Below are 13,662 nucleotides of genomic sequence, written 5' to 3'. Positions count from 1 at the left end.
CAAGGATGACAGTGTTTTCGCGAGATAAATTATATTTAAGATGACTACATTGTTCTTCGTTCCTTTACAATATTTATATTTCAGTGTTTTGATTTGACATAAAATTGATTTCTATGTGCTCTCATCACGCACTAAACATTTTTTATCGAATGTCAAATACATATTCGTAATGAAATTTATGTTTGTGACAGTGACTGTCGTAAATGGAGCTTTAAATAAGTCTTAGTGGAACAAAAAAATTGAGATGTCAGTGAAACTAGTAACTGCGTAAGTTATTAGGAAAACTTTAGAAGATTATAGACATTTATGATATTATTCTTTGGTAATCTGACTACTTTACGTTAACAATCATATTGTCACTACAAATTTTGTTTAGGGCAGCTTGGAATAGAATAGTGACGTATGGCAACATCGCTCTCAGCGATTGCTAATTATCATTATCGTTATCGTTAATTATAATTATCTGGATTTCGCATTCAGATCCAGTTATAAGAAACCGATTCGATGTAAATTGGAAGTTAACGATAAAGTAATTAATATGACAGACTTCTTCGTCTTTTTATGTAAACAGGGCTATGTCTTTTTACCAATGTGTATCCAAAAATTTGTCGTTCCATCGTTTTTGTGGTCTTCCTACTCATCGTCTTCCAATTGGAGGACCGTCTCTTGTCGTCTTTACTACTATATTTGTTGTCATTCGGCTTATATGATCGTTCCATTCTAATCTTCTAGTTCTTATATAGTCCTTGATGTTCTCCTCCTTGCATCTACGTCGTGTATCTGTACTTCTAGCTCTGTCCTATAGTGTTTTACCATCAATTTTTCTAAGTGTTTTCATCTCTGCTGTTTCTAACATCCTTTTTGTCCTCTCTGTGTCAGGTCGTGTTTTTTCCGCGTATATCATTATTGATCTGATGACTGTTTAGTAAATTCTGCCTTTCATTCTTTCACGATATTTTTATTTCTCCATATTGTTTCATTTCGATTATCGATTAGATAAAATTACCGCCCACACATTATTGCTCATCCAAAGTACATGTTTTGACTTTTCGCACGAAATCAGCATATTTATTTTGTATTAGGTATTTCTTATCTACAATTTTGTCTACGGAGTGGGTGTTTGTTACTTTTATAGCGGAATTTTTATTTTATATCTACTGAGTACTTGAAAGGGCAATGATGAGCCTAATAAAACTGATCCTTCTGTAGCAAAAAAGAAAAGAAAAACGTTATCTTTGGAATGTAAACTTAACGAAATTACAGATTTTGAATCAAAAATGAAATTCTGTGAACTATCAAAGAAGTTTGATCTATCGGGGAATTAACGGTCAGAACAATTAGGTATAAAGGGCAAGGAAAAAATTCTCGAAGCTGTGAAAAGTGCACAATCTTTACATTCCACCATCGTACGTAAACGTCATGGTATTATCGCCGAAATGGAGACAATGTTAAAATTATGGTGTGATAATAAGGTAAATGAGGTAAAGCTAAGCTAATTTTTGAGAGATTGAAAGAGGATGCTGGAGAAATCGCTATGGATGAACAGTTTAAATGTAGTAACGGTTGGTTTAGGCGATTCAAAAGTCGCTGTAATTGACATAGCATTGCAGAAAGCAGAGAAGCGACAAGTGCTGATAAAGAGGCTGCGTATTGTTATCCACAGAAATTAAAAGCCATAATAGATGAATGTGGCTACACCAAACGAACCATATTCAATGTAGATTAAACTGGCCTGTTTTGGAAGAAGATGCTTAAGAGAACTTTCATCGCACGTGAAGAGAAAACCGTTCCAGGTTTTAAGGCTGCCAAAGATCGAATGATGGTGGGGTCAAATGTAGCTGGTGTTTGCAAGTTAAAACCACTCTTAGTTTATCGCTCAGAAAATCCAAGAGCACTAAAAATAAATCTAAATCTCGCTTGCTGTAATTTGGACGTCTAATCGTAAAGCTTGGGTGACAGCTACACTTTTTGAGGATTGGTTTGGCCATTAGTTTGAGTAGTTCTGCTGGTATATTATCAAGGGCCGCAGCTTTGCCATTCTGTAACTGTGTTATTGCGGAATAAACTTGGTCGATTATTTATCTCTTTTTCTAGCTCAAAGGTGTTATATCTTTGGTCTTCAAATAGTTTTTATAGATATTCTTTCCATGTTCTTATTTTACTTTGTTTGCGTCAGAATCAGTTATATTTCATCGACTCATTAAATTAAATTTCGACTTATTACTTTACTTCAAACGATACTTACAGTTGTCATCGTAGTTTTTATTATTGTCATCAGCATTGGCCCTAAATATCTCACTAAATGGCAAGACTCTCTTGGGAAATTTGGAACTGTGTGGTATCACTTCGGCACCATCGTCGAGGAGCTCGCTTATCCTGCCCAAGATGTAGCCCTCGGTATGGTCACGAGCCCACACGTAGTCGTCCATGTTTTATCTACAACAAAAAAACGATTATTTAGTCAAATGGAGCCACAAATTAAGAGTATTATCGATTACCCATTGATACATAAACAAAGAAGTTTCAGGGATCATTTAAACATTCAATAAATATAAAAAATTATCCTAATTTTTTTATACCATCGATAATATACAGAGTATGTATAGAAATATGCTTGATTGTCACCGAAAATTGTTCAATTTTATGGACAAATCTTACAAAAAGTCAAAAAAATAACAATAATAATTAAAATTTACTAAAATAACATAAATTGTCAATATCACAAAATAAAAGATAATAAAATATACCAGCCATTGCAAAATTTACCTAAATTGCAAAATGCATAATAAAACCTTACGAACTAAGTTTAAGTTCCTGCATGTGATACCTAAATAGATAATAAGTAGATCAGAAATTATAGTTGCATGAAGAAATGCAATATTAGAGTTCATCCAGGTAATACTAGTATCATCAGCAAAACGAAAAAAATTTCCATCCATTTTGAAGTTAGTGCTGTCATTTTTAAAGATAATAAAAAGTAGAGGACCCAATACTGAACCTTGTGGTACTCCACATACAATGCTTTTGTGGCTAGAGTCAGTATCATTTGCTATAACTAGTTGTTTCCTATTCCTCAAGTAAGATTGCAACCAATTCAAAGAAATACCTCGAATTCCGTAGAAATTTAGTTTTTTTTATCAAAATGCCGTGATTTACACAATCAAAAGCTTTGGCATAGTCACAAAAAACAGTGGCAGTGTAAAATATTATTGTTTAGTGCTTGATAGACCTCATGTATAGTATATGTATAAAAAAAATGATTATATCAGAATGAATATACACTTGATATGGATTCTGTAAGTCTACTTTACATACAATACCAATATTTAGTTAAGTAAATATATAAAATGTTATGTATTTTTTCAATCAGTTATCTCTTCTACGGTATTTACACCGAGTCACTAGTACTATGGTTCAATCGTTCAATGAAATGTAAGTTCTAATGTCAGTGGTCTTCTAATAAAGGCTAATTAATCCTAGTTTATCCTACCAGATTCAAAATACAGAAAAATTTAAAAAGAAAATTATAGATTAAGAGTATAAATAGAAACTGCTAATATGAATGAGATATGGACACATGTCAGAGACATAACAAAGTAACTACATTAGAAATACTGGGAAAAGCAAGTAGTAAACAAAAACGAAAAGATTGGATAACCACTGAAATCCTACAACTGATGAAATAGAGAAGACTACAAAAAGATAACAAAGAAGAATATAATAGAATCAACAAAATCATCAAAAGACAAATCCAAGAAACCAAAAAAATGGACAAGTGAACGTTACAAGAACGTAGAAACACTTGAAAGAAAACACGATAATTTTAATCTACATACCAAGATCAAAGAGTTAACATATACCTATAAACACAAAACACCTGTAAAACTGTTCGACGAAAACAGATTGATAATAGATAAACAGGAAGACCAAGAAATATTGAAAATATTTCAACAATAGAACAATTAATTGGTGAGTTAGACGGGCCTGATGTACTTAAAGAATTAATCAAATATTTGGAAGAAACTAAAAATGGAAAATCCACTGGTCCAGATGATTTAGGCATGGAAATCCTAAAGTTACTGAACGAGGAAAATCGAGAAAGTATCAAATGATCGAGTGTTGGAAATAATGAATAAAGATGAGGAACTATGTATAACAAATAAGCAAAGAAAAGCGGATTAGTCTGGCCATATCTTTAGAAACTATAAGTAGGTTTTCTGCAGTTGATCGTTGAAGGAAAGAAAAGAAAGAAAAGAAAAATTTGTATTTCAAGTAACCAAAAATAAAATAATTGGTTCAAATTTATTCAAACATTTCTATTTTGACAACGATTTTCGATCTGTAAGTCGAAACTTCGATTAAATCATTTCTAATTGCATCTCTAGTTCACTCACAAAAAATATAACAAACAAAATGCCATTAACAAATCAAGAAATAGTAAATACATTTTACTCACTTTTTCAACCAACAGTAACCTCACAGTAACGGTATTCGTGATCCTATGAAGTCATCCGGCAATCTCATTTATCTTATCAAACTAATTCCACCTTATCATCAGATACAGACTAATTGATCTCTAAAAATATTACTTATTACATGTAAAATTAAATTTCGAGTTATCTGCGAAGATATAAGTAAACAGGCATTTTGTTTTAGATCAATAACAATCTGATGTATAAAAATGGATTAATCTGAGATAAAGTCGAGATGTTTGATTGAATTGAATGGTTTAGGTCATCGTTTTTGTTAGTTCTAAGTGTATTTATGTTTGCGAAATAGATTGGAATTTGTATCGATTTAGAAAATGTATATTTGTAATAAAAATAGTCTTTAGTTTCGGTGATTACTTCCTCATCGGAGCGATATCTCTTGCCACGGAGCATTTTTTTTTTTTATTGGAAAAAAAGTGGTAATCACTGGGGGCCAGATATGGACTACACGGTGGATGCGGAAGCAATTTAAAGCCAAATTTGTGCATTTTGCCATCGTTTTCATCTACTTGTGACAAATTTTTTTCTTGAACAAACGAAGCCTTTTCTTTGTAATTTTGGTCTTTAAACGCTGCAATAAACCAATCTAGTAGTGCCCACTGATTGATTGCTTCTCCATGTTTCAAATATTCAATAAAAATAATTCTATGTGGGTCTCAAAATACAGACGTCGTAACAGTTTCGGGGGTTTGTTCCAACTTTCTCCGGGTCCTGTCCACTCATTGATTTAATTCTGGATGATGCATCCATTGTGACATACCGAAGCAAAAACTCCGACTTATTCCGGTTAAACATATCCAAAAAGTGCCGAGATTCATCAATTCGTTGTTATTTTTGCTCTGGTGTGAGAAAATGCGACACCCATTTGGAAAGCAGCTTTCTCTTACCCAAATATTTATGTGTAATAGTCAAAATGCCACCCTTTGATAACTTTAAAGTGTCAACTATCCCTTGCACTTCATTTTGCGGTTTTCCATAATAATTTTCAATCTGTTCCATTCACTAAGTTACCATAAGAATACATTTCCATTCACTATCGATTTGTATTTAGTATTGCCTACTAGCGGACCAACTCTATGTCGAGTTTTGATGTAAGTTTTGCTGATATTTAAGAGGGGCGGAGTCTAACGATCCATCGTTTCCGTCGCCTGGTGTAAATGTTCCAAAAATCCTAAAAATAAACTGTATCGACGCCAATTTTTTTAAATTAAAAATCGATACAGTAGTTTTTTAGGATTTTCAGGAAGATTTACATTAGGAAACGGAAACAATATGATTGTTAGACTCCGCCCCTCTTAAATAAAAAATGTTTTATTTTTTAAATTGTAAAATGCCACGTTTAAGAAAAAGAAGTCTTTGATTCTCAAAGAAGAACTTTGATTGACTTTAATTTTTGAACTTAAATGAATTAATAAATATTTTGTACTTGAAATTCGAAGATGGTTTTTTTGTTTGCAATTTGGTTAGTTTAGTTTAGGTTAGGTTAGGTTAGGTTAGGCTGGGATATCTTACCGGAAGTAAATACTTAATAATAATAATAATAATAATAGTCTCCCGTTTTATACCGCTTCGCGGCTTTGGGAGTATAGCAGGGTAGTCTGCTATATCTAGGGCCTACGGTATACAAGGAAGGTAACATGGCCAGTGCTATGCTTCAACCGCCTATTATTACCTCTGGTTTTACCCAAGGTACTCATTTTATTCAGGCTGAGTCGACCTGGGGTCTATAGACATTTTTAAAAATGTCTAGTTGTTCTTGCCGGCGGTAGGATTCGAACTCCGGACCACCGGCATGCGAGGCAAGCATCCTACCGCTTGCGCTACGCAGGCCAAGTAAATACTTCCGGCTTCATAATTCTGAATTCAATCAGTAAGTATAAGAAAAAAGTAGACGCGGGCATATTTTAAAAATACATTGAAAATTAGGACTTTAAATTTTGAAGAATGAAACCTGTAAAATTCCTATAATTATATAGGAAATATACTACTAGGTATATTACTATAGGAAAAATTCATTTTATGGCCGCCATTTTTAAACCGGTTCGAATTTTTTAAATTTTAAACCTCAGGGGGAATCTACTCAACAATCTGTTTAATTATTCGAAAAAATTATTCTCGTATCTATCACCGTTTAGGAGGAGTATTGCGCACAAGAAAAGGGCTTAGCCTTTTAGTATATAAAATACCTACCTATCTCTTGCAGTAAATAAATTAACTTTTTTTCAAATTTTTTTCGTAGACTATGTTGTGTTAATTTACAACTTTCATATTGTAAGTTAAACAATGAACAATTAAAAAGACGCTATTAAAGAAAATATGCACTAGCTTATTAATGTAATAAATGTTCAAAACCCATCAACATACAATCATTTATAGGCTCTTTTAATCAGATTTTCATTATTAGCTCTTGATACGGATTCTCCATCTATTTCGTTAAAAACTTGAAGGACTTTATTTATTATAGCTTCCTCAGTAGTGACAGTTTCATAGAACAACTTGTTTTTAACATCCCCAAATACTTATAGTAATCTAATGGTGACAACGGGATCTTGGTGACCAGAGAAACGGATCTTTATTAGCTATCCGTCTATCGCTAAATATTTCATCAAGCAATGTGCCAACTACTCGAATATTGTAAGTCGGTGCTCCATTTGGATGAAACCAAGCCTCTTTAGCCTTATTATTATGTAAAATGTGCATTGCTGGTACAATTACTTGCCGTAAAATCTTGTAGTGAAGTTCTCCGTTTAAATTTTCGTCATATCTTATTATTTTTCACAGCACAAAAAACATTTAACGAAAAGAATGCTTGAAATTTACTATCCCAAGTGAGCTGAGGATTTTATCACTCCAGAAGTGACTATAATGGCGATTAACATACCATTTTTTGTAAACTTCATGAATGATCAGAACAGATCATTCTGTCTCCGGCTTCGGCACACCATGTAGCTTTTCTTTAATAATTTTAAAGTGTTTGTTTGTCCTTTTGTAGTGTAGTGTAATGTACAATTATATGTTTATGACATTTTGTTCTTGTCAGATAGGCCGCAATTGACGAAATGCCCCTGAAGATGATCTAGGGATCGAAACTACTTGGGCAAGATTAAATTAAACTGTGCTCAATATATGCCTTTTATTTGATCAAAATTCAAATAATTATTTGTTTTGTAAAATCTTGATCTTGGCATCTTTTTAAAATTCATTCACAAAATTCTACACGTCTCACAATTCTGGGAATTGTTCGAGTCGATATAGTCGGTTCGCTATATTTACGCGGGTTTCGGATTAAAAATTTTATTGTAAGTACCCAGTTTTAATTACCTGCTCTTTGGGGAAATATCAACTGGTCAAATGAAATGAAAAATAATCCATATCTTTTTTTAATTAAATAATAATGGAAAATCTTTTATATAATTGACAGTATAATAAGGAGAATTACTTCATTAATGGAGTCTAATGTGGCTAATATAAACCTAATAATAATTTTATATTACACTTCACAGAGAAAATATGGTCTATGTATATTTGTTCCATGGAGAGAATTTCTAATGAAAAATAAAAAAATTTAACTTGCCAACAAAAATGGAAATCAGTCATTATCATCAAAAATATCATAATCGTCATCATCATCACTGTCATCACCATTAATTGTTATGATAGGACTTATTTCGTTTATTTTATTTTCACGAGTCCACCAATCTTCTATTAGTTTCTCGCACTTGAATATACAGTTGCACCACACTTCTGGAGTTACAATTGAAAGTGCCTTTCGCCAAGTTTCCCGAACTGCGTCGTCGCTATAACCGTTAGGCTCAATATGGTTGTCATAATATTGTTTTGCTATTCCCCATATATATTCGATGGGATTAAACTGGCAATGATACGGTGGCAGACGTAAAACTTGATGACCGTAACTTTCAATAATCTGATCCACAACAAAGGTTTTTGGTTTTGCGTGGATATTTGCCAAGCGTAATAATTCCGATTTTAAAATATGTTGTGTAAATGGTATATGTTCCTTTGTCAACCATTCTTTATTTTTATTAACAGTCCAAGAATTCGTTGGACTTTTGTTTAATACTTCAGAATGGTAAGGTGCATTGTCTAAAATAATTACGCTGGGCTCACTTAAACCTGGGAGAAGTTTTTCATGTAACCATTTTACAAACATTTCTGTGTTCATATTATCGTGATAGTCACTTGATTTTGATTTAGATGAAAATATTAAATCAGCACCTTCTATAAAACCCGATTTCCCACCTGCATGTAAAATTATGTGTCGCTTCCCTTCTCTTATCATCTTGCCATATTCTCTTGGTTGCACCCCTAGAAAATATCCATGTTTCGTCTAAATATATAAAATTTGCCCTTTCTTCTTTTAATTTAGAATATTTTCTTAGAAAGTTAATTCTTTTATGCACAACAGAACTTCTTTCACCAAGGTATTTTCTGTTATCCTCCTTTTGAAATTTGAAACCCAAATTATGTATCACTTGCCATAGACTTGTTCTGCCAATTTCGTCAAATTTTCTATCTTTTAATTCCGAGAGAATTGTATTTAAGGTCACATGTTCCTTGTTGGCTCGCAAATGGTATCACGAATTTCAAATTTTTTTCCATTTGGAATATCTTTCGATTTCAATGATAGGCGAGTTTTTCGGTGATCTTCTTTCGGCCGTTCATTATTGCGATTTTGTAATACTCCTCTTAGTTTGGTTTCACTAATTCCTAGAGCATCACATACGCGTTGTTGAACAGACATTCTTCTTCTTCAGTGCCTTATCCGGTCCAGATGTTGGCGATCATCAAGGCTATCATGGTTTTGTTGACTGCTCTGCGAAACAGCTCCGCTGAGGTCATCCCAAACCATTGTCGGAGATTTTTCAACCACGAGATACGACGGCGAACAGCGAACCGTAAAATACTTATGAACACTACAAATTATACTATATACATCTAACACACGTCTATGCATTTTTAAATATTTCCAGCAAACATACAATGTCAACACTGGCAAAGAATCAATTCAACTGCAATATTGTAACAAATTTATACCTATCCTAATGTTATTTTAATGTATTTTAAAATATGACCATTAATGCAGTTTTTTCCTAATTTTCTGGGAAGTCGTTTACTGCAACTGGTTATCAATGAGTCATTAGCATAATTTTGTTAATCCGAAACCCGCGTAAATATAGCGAACCGACTTTACCTGTAACCATTGCTCACATTACCGTAAGGATGAATTTGGATTAGCTGCAAAAAATCCCAGGATATCTATTTGTAAGTCTTTATTATCGACGTGGGTCCTTTTACTTATAAACTGACCAAACTGGAAACAGTTGTTTAACAAACGTTTTACAGTTTTATGGTTTGGTCGAGGCTTCTCAGGATATCTCCCAGCAAAAACAAGGCAAGCTGGATACTATTCTGTTACACTCACCGTAAATTAAAATTAAATTTAAAAAATCTTGATTTGTATACTAAATGAGCTGCTTATTATTTTGCCACATGACAAAAAATTAAATAAAATAAACAATGACGAAAATTTTATTTTTTCTTCTAAACGCAAATAAAATTGACGTTCTACTAGAATAACAATAAATGAACATATTTACATTTATAGTTGATAAAACAGATGGTTTATTGCTGTTGAACACTGTGAAAAGAGATCCTTCCGCGTATGCCGACTCTGGCTGTACTAATGGATGCGTGAACTATAAAACAGAAAATACTTTTCACTTTTAGTGATTCGGAAAGCTGATCGGCAGATTAAAATATAAATATAGTCTCGTTTACATAAGTTAAACTGAATTCATTTTTTCAAGCTGGTGTCTATCACTTCCTAGTCTAATTACGGGAATTATCGTTTCGAATTGTTAAGTTGTTCATGAGCTGTGTCATTGGATTTTGCTAAAATTTATACATGGATAATAATAAACTACCTAAAATCGGTATTACAGAGTAAATCCATAAAATTTTCCATATTATATTTATGGTATATATGAAGAAAATAAGCTTCAATTTCCTATAAAAAGATTATTTCGTAAAAAAAGTTGTTAAGTTGCGCCAAATCTAGGCAACTTACAGTTGATGTAAATAATGCTGCAGTATAATTTCACTCTTTAATATTTTCTTAAAGTAAGGAATAAAATTCAATATTATTCAATATTAACATATTATTATTCAAAGTATATTTTCAGGTATAAACACAAAAAAAAACAAAAATGTGATAAAAAGTGATATGGGCAAGTAGATGGAATCAAGTAAAGAAGAAAAAAGAAACATTTATGAAGTAATTAAGTGAAAAGGTGTCTAACAAATATGTGGGTGTATATGTACAATCTTAAGGAACATTTTGGAAGGAATAAAAAGTGAAGGAAGTTTGGAGAAAAGAAACAAAAAACTGAAGAAAGTAGATGAAGACATTGTGAATATTTTAGTGAAAAAAATAACAAATAAATTTAAGTGCATTATAGAAAGATTTATTGGGTATTTAAAAAAAATTACTCGTCAGTAAAAATTGAGTTGGATGTAAATTAAATAAAAAATTATTATGAGTGTATAAACTCAACAATTTGCGTGTCATTTTTAATTCAAATCTAATTACCCCACTAGTGTTCTATGGTCGGATGATAGGCTTGCGTTAGTGACTGTGCAACATCCGGTGTAGGTACCGAGATTACCGGAACTACACGTCTAGATTTGAATATAAACACAATCGACTGGATATTTACTATTTACAATTTGATTGTTGTTGCGCATGGTGTATTGACTTTTGTTCAACATCTACCGGAATATTTTTAGGGAGAATGTTTTTAATTACATGTCTGTCTCCTTAGACCTTAAAACATAACCTGCTGAATTGTTAGTTTTTTACTAATAGCAACAAAAGGCATAGGCATACAATAAAAATGACACAAAAGTCTTATTTTACTCGTGTGAAATTAAAGTGTCGTATAACCCCTCCTGTTTTCATACCTTCAATTATCATGAACTCTTCTCTTTTTCATTGCTGTTAGTGCTTAATAATATCATAATATCTATACCGCATTACTAATAATTTCGTAATGAATACCGAGCATTTTTGCCATATTATTTGTGACAATTTCATTATTCTCTAATATTAATTAAAATATACAATATTATCAATATTCTCCTAATAACTAAATCATTTAAATGGGGATAGGAAAGTAATAACAAACACAAAATCACTCGAAATGAATGAAGTGTTTAACAGTCCTAAACAATAACTGTTTAGCGAAACAGATGTTTGACGACAGAGGAGGGAACTATTAGAACATATGTTTTAAATTATTTACGATCTTATCGTGGTAGCATCTCGTGATATGAAAGTCAGTTCCCCCAGAGAGTTGCATTTTGTTTTTTTTTGTGCCACCTACAGGGTGTTTGTGCTGCACAAGTGTATCGTTTGCTATATATTTAGAAATTAACTAATAAAAAGGAAAATTCCAGTTTAAAAACCACATTTTTCAAATTGGATCCCAGTGAAGATAGTCTCAAATGAGTTTGACAGAACGAAATATTGATGTTTGGCAGTATTGAAATTTACGTTATAAATGAAACAAATGCAATCAAAAGCAATAATATATTTAAAAATTAATACATTAGAATTACCAAAAAAGAAAGAAAAAGTAAATAGATTTGAAACAGTTTTTAAAAGTAAATAGTAAAATGTCAGTATAAATAATAAAGTTAAAAAAATATCGATTGCCAAATCTGTCCACTGATCTATCAAAGGGCGTCGGTTTGTTCTTCTTCATACTGGAAGCGAAACTGTTTTGTTTCGGCATGGGCCGAATTAACTTCCTTGGATAATAAGGGAACCGCTGATTACCACGACGAAATGGACGGGGATCTATATGAGGAATGGTTTGAGAAGACGTTAATTCCAAACTTGCCGACAGACAAAGAAAACGTTGTCGTTATGGATAACGCGTCATATCACTCCCGCAAATTTGATTTCCCGAAAACATTGTCGAACAAAAGGCAAATCAAGGATTGGCCAATCGAAAAGAACATTTTCTTCAAGGAAGATTACCTAAAAAGTGAATTACTTAATACTGTGGCCGCATTTATAGACGTCAATATCATTGGTGTTTGTGTTTAATTTGTCTATTGTAGGGATTCTTTGATGTCTTTTAATATTCTTAATTTTTATATCATGATATAAACAATTATTAGATAAGTCTTCCTATATAATATCTAAATTGTATTATTTTTTCAGACCATATTAACATATTTTATATATTTTATGTACTTCGTAATGAAGACGATACTTTCAAACTAGAAGAGACTGTGAAAATTTAATTTGACATGAAAGTGCAACCATAATTAAATAGAATACATAATATTAAAATTTATTTATTTACAAAGTAACCATAAAAATGCCACTGAAGACATATTTTTGTTAAAATAAAGAATCCCACTTCGTAAACGAATGCAACAACCTCAACCTGCACAATTTAATTCGAATAATAGCCAATTGAGACATAACAGCAAAATCTTGGGAATTACCCAATTCACACGCAGTACAGTAGTTTCTAACGATCTTGTTAAAACAACGAAAGTTTTAAGCAACTGGTTTTTAGATATTCAGAATAATATATTTACTTACAAATAAGTAAATAGTACGTCCGAAATTGTACTGTTATTGTTATTACCGGTACTTTCTATTTTACGGTCGATTCACAGATTCGAGTAAAATTATAATGGTCACGTTAAAAAAACACTGCAATATTTCAACGTGATGAAAATTTTTAGTGAGTCGGTTTTGTTTTCTTGTTTTAGATATCGTTAACTATGGATGTAATAATCAGTTATTGATATACAGTAAACTTCTTTTAATCAGACACGTCCGGAACTTGAACCGAATTATTTCGGACTATACGATGAATGATGAATGTCGGGAAGTCCAGTGTTTAAGAAATCAATAAATTATGTATTAAGAGAATACATTCATGTATATTAAGTTTTATATTTTAGATTTCTTCCAACACAACGTTACAAAATATTATTACAAGAAAATATATCCGAATAAAAGACACATGAAGAGCATTCACGCAAAAGTGGATAAGTCCAAATTTGCAATTTTTGAGTTAGGTATGGATTCGGCATCTAAAAGCAAATATCTATCGATATTTTCATCAAA

At 32.0% G+C, this 13,662-nt stretch overlaps 1 protein-coding gene across 1 annotated transcript in view; it reads right to left on the bottom strand.

The window, feature by feature from the left end:
* The window catches only part of jar (Myosin heavy chain 95F jaguar), an 85,188-nt gene that overhangs the window by 45,174 nt on the left and 26,352 nt on the right, over positions 1-13,662 (bottom strand). Inside the window, 1 exon segment of the mRNA XM_072533984.1 lies at positions 2,246-2,436. Within this exon segment, the coding sequence (XP_072390085.1) occupies positions 2,246-2,429 (184 nt within the window). The 5' untranslated portion in view covers positions 2,430-2,436.

The sequence above is a fragment of the Diabrotica undecimpunctata genome, chromosome 6 (assembly GCF_040954645.1).
Source record: "Diabrotica undecimpunctata isolate CICGRU chromosome 6, icDiaUnde3, whole genome shotgun sequence".
Lineage (NCBI taxonomy): Eukaryota > Metazoa > Arthropoda > Insecta > Coleoptera > Chrysomelidae > Diabrotica > Diabrotica undecimpunctata.
The sequence above is the reverse complement of the archived record's forward strand: the minus strand, read 5'-3'. Positions and strand labels throughout refer to the sequence as shown.